This window comes from Cariama cristata, unplaced genomic scaffold, assembly GCF_000690535.1.
Source record: "Cariama cristata isolate BGI_N322 unplaced genomic scaffold, ASM69053v1 scaffold5717, whole genome shotgun sequence".
In the NCBI taxonomy this organism is placed as follows: Eukaryota; Metazoa; Chordata; class Aves; order Cariamiformes; family Cariamidae; genus Cariama; species Cariama cristata.
The window spans coordinates 39,174-54,820 of record NW_009624810.1 but is presented as its reverse complement, the minus strand read 5'-3'; the positions used below and the strand labels follow the sequence as shown (position 1 = coordinate 54,820).

Sequence of the window (15,647 nt, the reverse complement as noted above, 5' to 3'; positions counted from 1 at the left end):
AGAGTATTTGTTATGGCATGATTTCCTCTGTTGTTAGGCTTGCAGAATGATTACAGTATTAGTGAGGTGCTTTCTTTATAAAGGGCTGAAGATATAACTTTCAATTTACTATCCATTAGTAAGTGACTTTCGAAATATAGATGAGGCCAGAAATCTTACCTGTTATTACTTGGAGATTTTATTTCAGCAGTCATAGGCTAGTAACTTTAAAAATTGTACCAGGAAGCTCAATATTTTATAGACATCTCCAATGAAATATTATCTGCTTTGCCATTTTGTACATAGCAAGTTAACATGACATACAATGCAATTAAAATGTTTCAGTCCAATTTCTATTTTTCTTGTACTTTCAAATAGATGTGAATTAAGCAGAAGGCTTCATACATGTTAAAATGTGCACGTAAGTTAAAAGATTGTCAAAAAGTTAGTGATTTGTACTTTTGAATCTCTTTTTAATCAGTCCAGTGGCCAGGTACAAGTATGTATCTCAGCTAAGTAACTGATACAGTTGTGGGAATAAGGGCAATCAGAGAGGTTAGCCAACATGCTGTTTATTAATCCTATTTCTTTGAACTATAGCCCAAAGAAGGTACCTTTCCTCACCCTTTTACATGGAGGACATGGAAAGATCTGCAAAAGAGACAGCACAAATTGGGGGGGGGGGGGGGGGGAGGACCAACCCAAAATCTTCTAAAATCTGGAGGGAGAGGCCCTGGAAGCAATATTGCCATTGGTGACTGTACAGACCCTGAACGCTGCAGCGGGTGGGGTGGCGGAGGCGACAGCTGAAAGGCTCGGAAACCTGCCCTTGGAGGGGAGAAAGGGTGATCCGAGAATTAACCTCCAAGGCATTGCAGGAACCCAAACACAGATGTTCTGGCATATAATGCCACGTCCCTGTGGACTGCTAGGAAACAACCTAGCAAGAGAATGCATAAACTACTTTGCTGCTGTGATTTCAAACATAGCTATAGCTACAAAGGTTTCGGTGCAGAAAGGGAAGGAGAAGTTGTCATACCTGAAGAGGAGGGTGAGGAAGGATGTGGGCTGTCCTCCTGGGCACTTCCCGTCTGCGAGAGACCCCCACCTACTCCACTTTCTTCAGTAATGTTAGAGGACCCTGGTGTTGTTGACCTGCTGACAGACTGAGACTCTTGATCGCTTCCAGACCCACGTCGCTCATCAAGACTACCTTGAATTATTTCATCTTCTCCCTTCCTGTCTCTTTTGTGGACCCTGGAGTGAACGACCACTTGGTGGTATGTTCTAAAAACCCTTCCACAGTCTGGGCATTCAGTTGGCTTTTCTTTTACGTTTCCATGACTTTGTAAGTTGTAATCGAGTCCCTGGTTCATACCATGTGACAAAAAATCTCTACTGCCTTCTAAAGGGTCTAGTTTGTTTGGCAAGTCTCTCTGATTGCCCATTTTAGTGCTGTGAACCAAATCAGCAGGCATTTTCTGCTTAGAGCCATCTGCTCCTACTAACACATACTCCCGCTTCTCCTTATCAAACATAACTCCAGCATTTGCCAAAGTGTCTTCATGGCTGCGCTGTATCTGCTGCTCTTTAGACAAAAAGCCATGTTCCATGGCCATTCCCCTTGCCATAAGCTGCCAGGCCTGATAGCTGTTTACTGGATCCATCTCTGCTGCTTTGGCGGCAGCTTGCAACCTTTCTATACAGCTGGATTTCAGAGGAGGCACCAGATTGAGACAGCCCAATAAAGAATGTTTATCCCCTTCAGCAATACTGTGGCCAATGCCAGAAATTGGTGAAAGGAGCTTCCCCAAGACTTCTTTCTCTTTCATGGGCATGTCTCCTTTGTTATAGATTTGATTTTGTTCACTTAAACTCGCTTTGTCGGGAGGAAGAAACCCACTCTGCAAACATGACAGATACCTTGAATATAAGTTTGCATGAGCTTCCTGGGACATGCTGCTGATGGAGACAGGTACTTCGGGATCATTGGGAGATTTGTTCTTTACAGATAACTTATTCAGGTGAACTTTCATGTGATTTTTAAGAAACCAAGGCTCTTTGAATCGCCTCCCGCAGATCTGACAGCAGTGTTCAAAGGAATCCTTGTGCTTTCTCATGTGGCCTTTTAGGAACCAGGCTTGGCTAAACACTTGGCCACACACCTCGCAACGAAACTCATTGGTGGATTGCTCCCCGTTCCCATTGGACCCCTGGCCCTGTGCTGACTCTGCAGTTATGTGAGCCTTCTCCACATGGCTAATCAGCTCTTCCTCCTGCGAGGCGGCAAAGTCACACAGGGTGCACTTGTAAGGCTTGTGCAGGATCCTTATGTGCCTGTCCAGCTCTTCTCGCTTCTTAAACTTGCCTTTGCAAAACGTGCATCTGAACCCAGCTGTCTGAGCGACAACTTCTTCCTGGACGCTGACCGGCTTTGGAGAGGGAACGGGGTTTGAAATATCAGGTGTGCTGTGATTAGCTGGCACAGACAAGTTACAGTTTGCGAGAGGCATTGGCTGGGTGTGCTGCTGTGCTTTCACATCAGGTCGTGGCTGCAAAAGGCTGCTCTTCATCTGTTTGTCCCGAAGAATTGCTCTCTCCTCCAGCTCATGTAAAAGTCTGTTTTCTTCTCGGACTCTTCCACGACCTTTGCCAAGGTTTCCAAGCTTATGAGTACGCAGGTGTATCTTCAAGTTGCCTTTTTGAGCTGCTCTGTGGTCACAGTATGGACACTTAAATGGTTTCTCTCCAGTATGAGTTCGCATGTGTAGCGACAGGATGCTGTTAAATCGAAAGCGTTTCCCACAGAGGGGACATGGGTACTTCCTGTTTTTCCTGGCATCATCCTCTATGTCGCTCATCTGAGACATAATCCCTAGGTTTTGTCCATTTAAGAACTGCTGCAGATCCACGCGCCCATTCAAACTGGTATCAACCTCTCTATTGAGCTGGTTTGCCAACAGTGCCATCTGACTGCTGATGGGCTGGTTTGCTATGGACATGTGGCTTTTGTCTTCTAGCGGCGCTGATGCCTTCTCCTCCGGATTCTGCCTGTTCTGGAGCTCCGGGAAGGCATGGCTGAGCTGGGAAGTGATCTGATGCAGCTTCTGGCTCATTGAATACTGCCCATTGAGTATGGTGCTGTTGAGATGGGCGTCAGCTTCTGGCACAGCTGAAGAAACACCAAGGCACAAACTAGCTTCCTCCATCTCTGAAAATCAGAAGATATTTTAGATTCAGACTGTGAAAGAGATACAAACATTGGATCTCTGACGTACAATTTGCATTTTATGTTTTACCTACTCATAATAATGCAAAGGAATTACTGTAAAAACAATAAAAAGTGTATTAAATGTCAACTATGCTACACAATTTTGATCATACACGTGCTTTCATCATTCTGCACATTTACCAATAACCATTAATTACTATTTTAAAATTTGCTACAATTTCAAAATCTAATTATTACAGAAAGGCCAAAGGCTTTTACCACCTCTCTTGTCTTTCTTCTTGTGAAATTGCACCTGTTTACATTTCTAAATCTATAGAAAAAGAAATGTTATGCATCCCTCCCATTTCCATTAGAAAAGCCAGGGGAAAAAAAAAAAAGAAATCCATTTGTAACTTTCAGTTCCATTAACCATATTCAATATATTACACATTCTACAATGAGAAAGATAGCTTTATGATTTGACAAAAAAACGATGGTATGATATTTACTGGTGTACAATAAAACAAGATAATGTTTTGGGAAAAAATAAAGTAAAGGACAAGCTTTAGAACAATAAAAGGGATTTTGCTTTAGTCAACAAAAAGTGCAGTAATATCTCATTAAGCTGATTAGTATGCTGCTTAGAAACAGTACTAGGTGCTGTAACACATGATTATAATCATAAAAATCCTTCAGTGTTTGCAAGTAAGCATTAACGAGGTATATTAAATTTTAAGGAGACTGCGACTAGCAGCTTTGTAAACCTCTGAGATTAAGATTTAACCCTTCTGTTACAAAACATTGTTATTTTGTCATTTTGAAACTGAGCCACATAAATTATCTTCTGCCAAGTCTTTTAATTCATCGTCGAGAACCTTCAGATTTTAGTTCTTAGGAAAACTTGCCAGATTATAGAAGGAATATCTCTGTCCTGCGATGGGTAAGACATGTGATTTAAGGCACTTTGATTTGTTTTAAAGAGCTCTCTCATGGAACTAGATAAAACCAATTAAAATCTGAGGAAGGTGTTGTGCAAAGCCTCAACAAGTTTAAGAATTTTAATAACTTTCCTAATACACAGTAATGACTACAAATTGTACCTACACTATGTATATTGCAGAAAATTAGAATTCAAAGCTGTTTGTTAAACACAGGTGCTCTGTTCTGGTCTGCATAATTGTCCACAATAATCTTCTATCCCTGCCACTTCTCTACTCTATACAGAAATAATGTATCTATAAAATTCTATTTAAAATATAAAGTTTTACATTAATAACTCTCAAAGTATATGATGCTATAAGGTTACATTAGAACATAATTAAGATCTGTATCATACAGTGGAGTGATTTGACACTTTATTCACTAATAAAATTACTGAATTCTATACATTATTGAATAATTAATTTGGTCAACTTTCTGTCTGGCTTTAGCCAGAAGCATTTCCTCACTATGCCTTCTACAAAGGCCTCAGGCACCCTCCAGGTGGACACCGTTCCTTATACAGCTTCATAGTGGCCACTTGCTAGACAATTTGAGGACCAAATCTGGCACATACTTAAAAATGCATGTAATTGTGCTCCTGGGAGCAGTCCAGTAGACTTCAAAGGGTGACTCTTGAAAGCAAAGTTCCACACATGCTTAAGTATTTGCAGGATCAGGGCCTAAAAAAAAAGCATGGGTGGTCTCCAAGAAGAGACCTATTTGCACCTCAACAGGATGACTGAGGTTGTGATACAATGCAGATCTTGTAAGAAGTAAAGGGGGAAGTGTATATTCACGTGCATTAAAGATGAACATGAGTTACAAAATTTTGCCCAGATGTAAAGCAGATCTTTTTCAAAGTTTTAACAGTGCTCAGATTCAGATTTCATGTTGGGGACTATTACTTACATGTTGTCAATGTTACTATTTATAAAAATATTAATGAGATCAAGTATATAAAAGGAGAAGGCTTATCCCGATAAGCTACAGGACTGCACTTAAGTTTAGCTTGCAGCGTCTGACTTCCAAAGGTAGGGGAACATAGTCAAGGCAGGTATTCACCCAAGGCCATGTAGTAAACAAATAAAATGCTTGGTTTCCATGCAAGCTTTCTGTGCAGCAGATCACAATCATTCAAAATGCAGGTACATACAAACACATATTTTTTTAATTTTTAAAAGTCTGCTTAACTTTCGTAACAAACTGAATTTCATGTTCAGAAGGATTAGCTAAACATCTGAGTGTTCTAGCACTTAGGTCTGCCATTGCCTGAAGTTGACTGAGATTTTGAATGTCTGCCTACGCACTTCTTAAAAAACAAAAAACAACACAAGAAAACCCCTAAAACCAGAATCTATTTTCTGTCTGGATTCCACATACCACAGGTGTTCTTTCTCCTCACCCATCTTAAACAAGGCATGTTAGCAAACAAGAACATAAAAATTCAAGAAATGCATTGCATGTACAAACATACATATATTGAAGAGGGTTTAGAAAAGTCTTTGTGAATTGTCATTATTCTATAACAGCTTGAAAAATGCAGTCTAAATTTCATTTATTCAGTTAACCTCAATGAGAACTGGTGCCTTTACATGCTCAGGAAGGTTTGGGTAGTTAATTTTAGCATTTTATGCTCGGTCGAAGTTTGGAAATGCTGACAGATCCCAGTGGAGTTTATTAATTCTGATGTTTAACCCTAAGCATCAGTTCAAACGTATGGTTATTTGGATTGGGGAGGGGAAAGGGAGTTATGGTTGAGATTTTAACTTATTCTGTGGCTCTTTTTCAAAGATAACTTGAATAAAGTAACAACAGCAGTTGTAGCTGGAAGATGTTAATTTTTTCTAATTTTTTTTTTTTTTTTTGCTGTTTTCTGTCTCCCACAAACATACAGACACATATAATGTAAAACATAGATAGAATGAGTCAAAAAAACAAATCAAGAGGAAGACCAAACCCATAATTTTTCATTTAAAAAATAATAATTTTGGATTAAGTCTGGGGAGCCTGACCCACACATGTTGATCTTTTGGCATTGGCAATTTTATACATTTTTTATTGAAATATGCAGAAAGGTCAGCAAAGCCTCCACTTAGGGAGAAATAACCACCTCTGAATGCTGCATACTCTGATCAGCTGTTCAGTTCCTAGGATCCAGCTACTGTAATCTCAAGACGCTACAGCTCTTCACTGAAACTGTATTCTCACACTCACCTGCCCCAGCTTCTTGTAGACCTATTCCTGCCTCTGGCTCTGAATTGTCTCTTTTTTTTCCCCACTCCTACCTGGTTTCATTGCAAAGTATAACCATGGCATTCAAAGTACTGCCATGTGAAATTTCTCCTCCTACAATTCCCAGTTATTGCATTTAGGGACACAGATACCCTGCTACTCACATAAATAAGACTCTCGGTATTCTTCAGCCCATTCACAGCAAAACCTACCAAAATCTCATCTTGTATCCACATGCAAGACAGAAATAAAACTCCTCTTCATCGATCATTCCACTATGAATTAGATAACCCAATCTAATTTGCCTAATTTCTCAAAAAAAATCAGCAGTTTCATTCTCTCCCTCTTTATCCATCATCACTGTATGGACCTATGACCAGACAGGGTTACACCAGGTGGGGTAAGGGGCTTTCACTCCCCCATGAGCCTCTTGCTTCCAGCCTTGCAGTTCAAGGTCCCCACCTTGGTGTCATGGTGGTCACTGCACAGCCTCTTCCCCTTGGCTACAACCCTCTCTCAGGGTCTGGCTGCTCTCCACAATACCCAAGAGGTGCAGGGATGCTCCTGCATCACAGACATGCCCACAGCCATGCAAGTCCTTCTGCCTTTCCATGGACATCCCTACAGACACAACCATCCTCCTCAAACTGCCCTGAAGTGCAATTTTACTGTATCCATTCTGCACCAACAACCAAATGCTAAAAACACTAAAAAACCTCACCTGAATGGACTTCATTGAACTGTACCTTTTAACAGATAACCAGTTTGTAATTTCAAGTGTTTTGACAAAACAAATATTTTTCACAACATCCTTCTTCATTATGACCTGCCCTTCTTGCCAAACCAAAACACCAGGTATTCAAAACTAAGAAATCTGGAAATGTCAATTTATAAGCGCTGCTGTGATGCTCCATGGGAGGGGAAAAGGTCTAGCTTTGCATTTTTAAATATACAGTCTATTGCATTATTTTGATGATTCTGATCTCTGTTATAAGGAAAATACAGAACATTTTGCCATCACTCGCACTGGGAACAGAAGCACAATGTTCTCTGTAGTTAACACATGTTTACAAAATCAACTGCAAATCAAAATTAGAATTTGTTAAGAAATTCAAAATATGTTTGTTGAAATTTATGTAGTAAATTTTTGACCTTTAATTATCTCAAATGTTTTGTAAAGACAGTGTCCTCCAAGACATGGCACCGTACAGAGCATATTGGTATGAGGAGTTGTTCACAAGCTGCCCTTCCTAACCTAAACAAACCCTCAGCTCTTGCCTAAGCGAGCCGCTCCAGCCAGAAAGCCCAGTCCTCACCCCGCTACAGATGCCGAGGCTACAAACCAGCTTGGTTTATACTGCACAGGGCAGGGCAGGAGCGGCCTCGCAGTACAAAGCAAACAACCCATCCGAGGACAGCCAGTTACCGTGTTGTGTGTGCAGTTTCCTGTTTCTATCAGAAGGGTACTCAGCTTATAAAATTCATAACTGGATACATATATTATAAAAACACTCTCTCATCTCCCACATGAAGGTACAGTGAGACATTCAAGTCCCTTTGATGATACTAATAGTTATTTTGATTTCACTCACATTTTTGCCCCCAAGACTATTTCCTGTGATACCAATACGAAAGTTCTGACTTTAGCCATTTCAATTCAACACACACATTTTATTTAACTATTTGAAATGGATTACTGGAATTTAAAACCAATTATGACACCAGAAGTGCCTGTCATCACAACTACATTAACGTAATATGAGAAGCTCGGCTTCCTTTTGCTGGAAACAGAGGAAAAAAAAAGATGGCAAATAGAATAAAATAGTTTAAATATAAATATATGCCTATACAACATGTAAATGTATGCAGACGCACACATATCTGTATACATACACATATGTGCATACACACACCTGTTATCTTTGCCAACAGATGGACCAAATTCAGCTCTTATTTACACCTATTCATTCCTACTGGACACACACACTAAAGCATTCCCCTCTTCACTGCTGTAGAGAAAAAACTAATTTTAAAAACACTGTTGTGCTGTTATTATAGCTTAGATTAGGTTAGTTAAAAGATTTACAGTTCAGTAAGCAAAGTAATGCTTTACAAGCTCACGTGTTTAAACGACAAGCTCGCTCTGGCCCTGATCCTCTGAGCAGTTAGAGTTACACACACTGTTAGTTATGCTTTCAGAATATAGACCTAGTATTTATCTATCCAGCTAGAAAAATTCACATATATCTACATCATCGTGCAGTCCATTGACAAATTCTAAATACTCCAATACAGACTGCTTCAGTTCTTAGCAACTCATAAACAGGTATCACTAGGAAACTTCAGAATATATATTGAATTTTTATTAAATATTGTTCTTATTGTCGTAGCTGAAACAGTTTAAGTAAGGCTGTGATAAGCATAATACACTCCTGTTAAGAAATACAGAACACCAGACTACTGAACCTTTTCAGGGTCATTAAACAGCTGTAAACATTATTACAAAAATAAACCAGAGATTTCATGCTTACATTTTAGCCCAGAGCTTGGTGTGCTGAGCAAGTACATTTTTTTCATCTCTTACAATCAACGCTGGTGACATTTGGGCATCCAAACAAATTACATCACAAATATTACTGAGGTGGGTAGGATACTGAGCGGTTTATTTGCCAGATGATTAATATATAAACAGTAGGGCAGGAGAGATGACCTACTCTTCTTTGACTGATCTGCAGGCAATACTAAGAGACATAGATGCAAATAGTTAAATTTTAACAAAAACACATGTGCACAGAAGGGGATGGGAGAGATCAGCTGCATTTAATGCCACCAGGACAGCATTATCCAATCTGATAAAATGAAATAAACATTAGGCCACATTCTATTCTCATTTTACTTATGTAAAATAGAGTAACTGCATCGAGTTTGTTGGAGTTTTCCTTTTTTTTTTTTTTTTGTTGGTTAAGTACGTGACCTGCTCCTTGGGGTATAAATATAAATATATTAGGGAAATATATGGTTTCTGGAGTGTAACAGAATGTCTTTAAAAAAAAAAAAGTTAGCCTACAGGTAATGCATCTTATCTATTTGCTTTTATTTAAATATTATTAAGGCCAACTTGGTAATTTGTTATTACTATTAGTCACTTTACCACATTTAAGTTTGGCAGTCATTGCAAAGCATATGTAGCTTCTAATAATTAAAAGCTGGGGCGAAGCACCACTCGAACACAGTATGTACAAAGTACTGGGTGATCCTCTGCTGCCCAGCTCCCGCAGTCCCGGCCAGGCACCCAGGGTTGGGGCTGGAGCCTCACGCAAACACTCATCTGCCAGCACCCAGCCGCCGTGAGACCATGCAGGGGGGAGCAGGGAAGGCATTTGACGAAACTATAGCTGCTTTGTAGTGCTGATATTTAAACAAGCTGCTTATTGATTCCAAAACAAAGTACTCCTTTAGTAACAACAGAGCCAACTCATTCCACAACAGTTTTTATGTCTTAAAGAAGGGTTAGCAGAGGGATTTTGAACTTTCAAAAGTCATTAGCAGACAGAAAATTGTTTGCTGAGGCTGTACTGCTTTCGCTGTGGACTGAGAAGACAGTTGCTTTCTAAAATACCTGTTACATCTGCAGGGTACTTTCTAGCTAGCACAGTGTTTTGGGCTGATAACTGATCAGTAGAAGATAAATCACCAGAACAGTCTTTGGTTGGTAGCACCCATGGAGTGGAGGACTGTGAACTGTTTGTGATCACAATCTAGGAAGACGAGCAGTGAGGAGAGGAGAGGTCATTTATAAATCTCACTCACAGATTAGAATAGAAAGATTAGAAGAATGCAGACAAGCTGTTTGATTTATTGCTACTTTGCATGTGACTTAGCAAAATCTGTTTTCCTTCTTATTTATTCTATTTCACTTGCATATACTTAAGAAGTCACATCCAAAGAAGAGAAAGATAAATAATTGGTACTGAAAGTTCAGTAGATTTAGAAAAAAAAAAAAAAAACACACAAAAAACAAACCTGCTTTTTTTTCCAGGCACTGGTTACATCTGGGATCATTATTTTTTTAGCTTATAAGCATTGATTCTCATTTTACTTTTTTCCCCCCCCTAGTGTTCTCCTGATGACAAAAGTAAAGATAAGAGCAATACCAAAATTCAAATGGGAACCCGATTTGTGGAATGCTTCATAAAACTAAAGCTTTTGTTACTTTAGAAACAGCATTGTTTAAGTAAATTTGTTATTTTCATGTAATTTGGAATGTATACAACTGATTAAATTCTCTCCAATTTGATCAATCTCCTGTAGCTCCTATCTGATCATTCACTTTAATTAATCTAACTGGCATCCGTGTCAGATTGAAGAAACCTTAAAATTAAGCTTTTAACGATCCACTTTAGTATCACACCATACAAATAAAATAATAAAATGCTTGGAAGACTTTGCAAAGCATATTTATGATTTCATTTCTTGTTATTTTTACAGCATGAAGCAGGCTCCAAATCTCCTATTCTCATCTGAGGACACGGTACCACACTGGAAGTCTGTAGTACTCTAACTCATTATATAATACTAAAATATACATAATGTTGACCCTGTGAATCCTGCATTCCTCACGCAGGCACATTCCAAATAAAAGGCAGTGCATTTCAGCTGGGTGAGGACAGGAGGATCAGGCCCTCAATACCAACTACAAAGAGATCAAGCAAGAAGAGTTAAGACCACAGAACTCGAATTGTAGTTTGAAACAATTTAAATCCAAAACTGTAATGCTGGGTTGATGACTTTGTTTTCATTTCACAAAGGCTTAGACTTAGATTTTGTGCACAACTAAATATAATGTCAAATGCTCATATGTCCCAAAGATCAAAGTATGATTGACTGTGAAATATTCATATGCCATAGCCTAGTGAGATTTTGTTCACAAGGGCACCTGTCAGAAGCATAAGCTTGGATACAAATCATCAAATAAGTATGTAAAATCATTACTAAAATCCAGACATGCAATCAGATAGTCAGTTGTCTGCAACTGTTGGACTGTAGCCAGCACAGTGGCTCAACAGACTAATGCTTTGGTCTCTGCAGATCCTCAGGGCCCTAGTTCAGTTCCTCCTGCTACCGGTCGGGTCAACTGTCTGTACCTAGTGTTGACTTTCCTGGCACTTAATGCTAGGAGTAAAGAAAAAAAACCCGAGTCCATAAGTTCCCTTTGACCTGAGCCACAGAAACATCTGCTGGTTGAATCACAAACTGCTTGTTGGCCAAGTTTAACAGTAACCGATCCTGTTGCGGATCAGCTCTCTCAGCAGTAGGTGTCACTGCAATAAATAGATGGATTTCAAGGGACAAAGACACGCATGCCCAATGAAAATGCATAAACAGAACATCCCTGAATAAAGAGAGTTTCAAAAAGAAGTATATGGTCCAATTAGACCTTTTCCTAAACTTTATGCAAAATGTCAGGAATCTGGTTTGGGGAGAAATGAAATTGCACAAGTGGGATTGCCAACAACAACAACAACAAAGTAATTCTGTCCTTTAGTCTTATGTCACAGACATCCTTTAATTCACATTAATCACCTCCCTGCAACCCCAGGTCTATTAGGTAAAGACTGTTACAGTTAAACCTTTTTTTAAAAAAAAGCTCTCTAACAAATTAAGTCATTTTCTCTAGTGGAACAAAAGACCCAGTTATATGGAAAGACATTGCACACTCAACTGTAGTTTTAGGACTTAACAAAGACCATAAGGTTAGCCTATTTTCTGTCAAATTAGAGAGTCCATACCCAATCCTATCTGCATACAGAACAAGCGAAAAGAGAATACTTAGCTTTAGGGAGGGAAAAAATGTCTCAAGTATAGATTTAATTAATAGAATGCATATTTTTAAAAAGCAGTAACCAATTTATATTTGAAACAGAAATATGTGGTATGCCAAATAATATCACAGAGATGTCAGCCAAGTCTACACCATATTTGGTTTCATTATCACAAAATGGTTTGTAGGATAATTAAGGATGCTCCAAATTGCATACTATTGAGTTAGACAGTAGACAAAACAATGCATCACTAAACATACGGGCTACCTGCGATGACATCAACACAGAAACTACGTGCCTAAGTAAATGTTTTAATGATGGTCAAAAAGAAAAAGAAAGATTAATACATCAAACCTTGCATAACCTGTTGTACATGAAAGAGAGCATATGTGACAGTATATACTCTCCAAGTACATATATAATACAACTGCATTTATTTTACTTTTAATGACATTGAACTGGGAACAAAGAAGAGGAAAGAACATACAGATAATGAAAAGATAAACTACTCCATTCTTCAAGGTCAGTATATTTAAGAGAAACCAACATAAAAAAAGTCCCCCCACATGTGAAAAGTATAAAGGGCCACACTACCTATCTGGGAAGAGTTGAGCTCCTCCTTTTCCCCCAGCATGCTGCTGCAATGTCCCCAGCAGTAATTCCCACCAGCTCAAACCCCTGTATTCTGTAAAGCTCCCCAGCATTGTGGGTCATCAAAACGTACTGTGATCAACACAATGAGAGAGGAGTGGAAGACATTTCTGCATGTTTCTTTGCTGGGCATTGAAATGGCCAACATCTTAATATAATCTAAACGCAAACAGTTAGAAACTCAGAAGTAACTTGTCCAATTTCAGTGCACCCAAACTGCTTCCAAGGCCAGAAAGGGACTGAATTTTTCAGAATTTCAGCACTGTAGCAATGAGTATCCCTAACTAATCATTTCCACATCTTATTTAGGAAAAAGCTCATCATATATCTTCACTTAAATAGATGGCTCATCCTCTGTAAAGAAGCCAGGGACAAAGTCCAGAACTCTTGACTCCCATTGCTTAGTCCAGTGTGCCAGATAGCTTTCTTTTATCAAACATAATTGACTGCTGAAAAGACTGGGTTTTTTAACTCATGACAGACCTGTCTGCACAAATTTTTTTTGTTAAAATATTACAGAGAGGTATTTTGGTTTTTAATAACTGAGATTCTTGACTGTTAATCCCTTCTACCTCCAATTTTTGCCTTCTCTCCTTTCTTCCCTCAACCCAATTGATTTATTTTTCCTATCCCTATAACACATGGACTTGGTGGCAAAAAGAAAAGACATAATTTAGAGGGTCATGGTGATTCTTAGATACAAGTGGCTTCAATAAGTTATTTTTAATACTAATTTCCAGGAAAAGGATAATGTTGAGAAAGCCTCAGTTTCAGTCGCAGCGATGCTGGGAGGCGGGTGGGTGCAGGAAAAAATAGAGCAAACATTGCTCCTTGTGTTTGTGGTCTCCAAAAAAGTAGAAAGAGCAAACTCCTTGGAGAATTAAGTGGAAGAAGACAGATGAGGAAACACAACACAAACTTAGACTAAGGATAGAAAAAATATACTTCATTATCACTCAAGAAAAATGAAACACTAAAAAACACAAATCTCCTTTATCCTTTCGTGTTCTGGTCTGTGCATACTTTTACTGATATGATATATTACTGCTGTTGTCATTTCACTTTATTAATTGATCACTGTCATGAACACAAGAGCAGAGTTGGTAACTCTAGAAGCCCCCTCGTACCTCCTGTGATGCTTTCACACTGAGATAAGTGGTTTAGACTTAAAAGGGTGTGGTTAGCAGTCACTGTGCACAGTGAAGGCACCAACAGCTTGATTTTGCAACTGCTATAATCGTATCTACCCCAAGGTCAGAAAATATTCAGAAAACATGCTCCTTTTCAGACTGTCATTTTAGAGAAGCAAAAACATACATCTATCTGCTGTGCTGCTAATCACACTGTTCTTTCAGATGGCTTCTTGAGTAGGAAGACAACCCCAACAGGAACGTCTATACTAAAAGTAACTGACTTGGGAGTATTTCCCTGTATTTCCCCAGCTGCTTTTTAAATTATCTGTACCTGTCGGAGTGAGATCGTTCTGCTTCACAATAACCCTGCCTTTTCCTCTGAGTGATGGCGCAAAACAGTTGTAACAGTTCTTTGATTAAGTCAAGGAAACAACAATGATGTCACACAAGCAACCATAAAAAGGGTCACATCTCTGCAGTACTCTGGAAAGCAGTGAGGTACAACATGTTAAGTGAACAGAGAATCTCCTCCTAGCATTTCTCTGCAAGATCAAGTACAGGAAAGGGAATGGCTACGTTGAGCATATATCGAAGGAAGCATAGATGCAAGCACTGATTATGGTAAAACAGTACGTACGTTTAAATACGATGGCAGCATGACCTTCAGGATCCCAACAAGCTGAGCAACGACTGCTGTTTGGGCACCCCTGTTTTATCTAGGCACAATAGCTTTGATCATTAATAAAAAGGGCACTGAAAACTTGGCAGACACATAGCAGATAGGTGAATATGAGGGAGGGGGAATGCTATAAAAATACAATAACACATTTCAAGTCTATCTGCAGAAAAAAATCCTTTAAATAATTTTGATGTTAATTGCAACATTCTGGGCCCTTGGCTGAAAAGACAACCTATCATGGTTGATAGGTGAGTGGCAACAAAGCTGACAAAGAAAGTCTGATAAATGCAATCACAGGATGACAGATCCTGGCAAGTTCAATTACGGTTGTAAAGTCAGTTGGGAGATGGACTCTGCTAACTGTAATATATCCTTAACAGCCAGCTCTGGCCACATACAGCTCTGACCAAACTCCTTCCAGTGACTGACAGGATCCCTGGAGGCTTCAGTCCTGTGGCAGGCTGAGAGCAGCTGAGAGTTGTTATCAGAAGGACCAGGGACTAACAGGGAATGCTTTACTGCAAGAGTTTTTGCTATAACATGCAAATAAACAAAACTAGCTCTCAGTGAAACTATTTCAAGTCTCTTGAATAGTCTGTTCAAATGAGCAGTTTGTGTTCACTTTCTCCAGCTCATGTAAAACTTCACTCAATGTTAATTTACGTTGCTGCAAATCTGTGTGAATCAAGGTAATTTAGCAAAACACAAAGCCAGACAAGAGGGGGAAAGACTTGGTGGTTCAGTTTCAAGGACCTGGCCACGGGAGGTGGTGAGTGGGCTCCCACTACTTGCAATAGGACCTCAGAGTGCTCCTCATTGTACTGGACCAAACGGTGAAAGCCCCAAAGGTGAGAGCATTCAGGAGTTCCCACACGAAGCATCTGTATTGCTTCAGTTGCTCAAGCAGAAAGCCCTTTTTCTGTTGTACTGACTTCCAGCACCTTGCACCTACACTTATA

General features: G+C 39.3%; 1 protein-coding gene across 1 annotated transcript; it reads right to left on the bottom strand.

Moving 5' to 3' along the window:
- Positions 1-974: 974 nt before the first annotated feature.
- On the bottom strand, positions 975-3,189 carry ZNF536 (zinc finger protein 536). The gene has a single exon (XM_009703310.1). It carries the CDS (start codon positions 3,186-3,188, stop codon positions 975-977), a length of 2,214 nt encoding a protein of 737 aa, XP_009701612.1. The 5' UTR covers position 3,189.
- Positions 3,190-15,647: the final 12,458 nt, after the last annotated feature.

What these genes read in the sequence shown, in the direction of transcription:
- ZNF536 (XM_009703310.1), bottom strand. Translation starts at nt 3,188, where the DNA reads ATGGAGGAAGCTAGTTTGTGCCTTGGTGTTTCTTCAGCTGTGCCAGAA.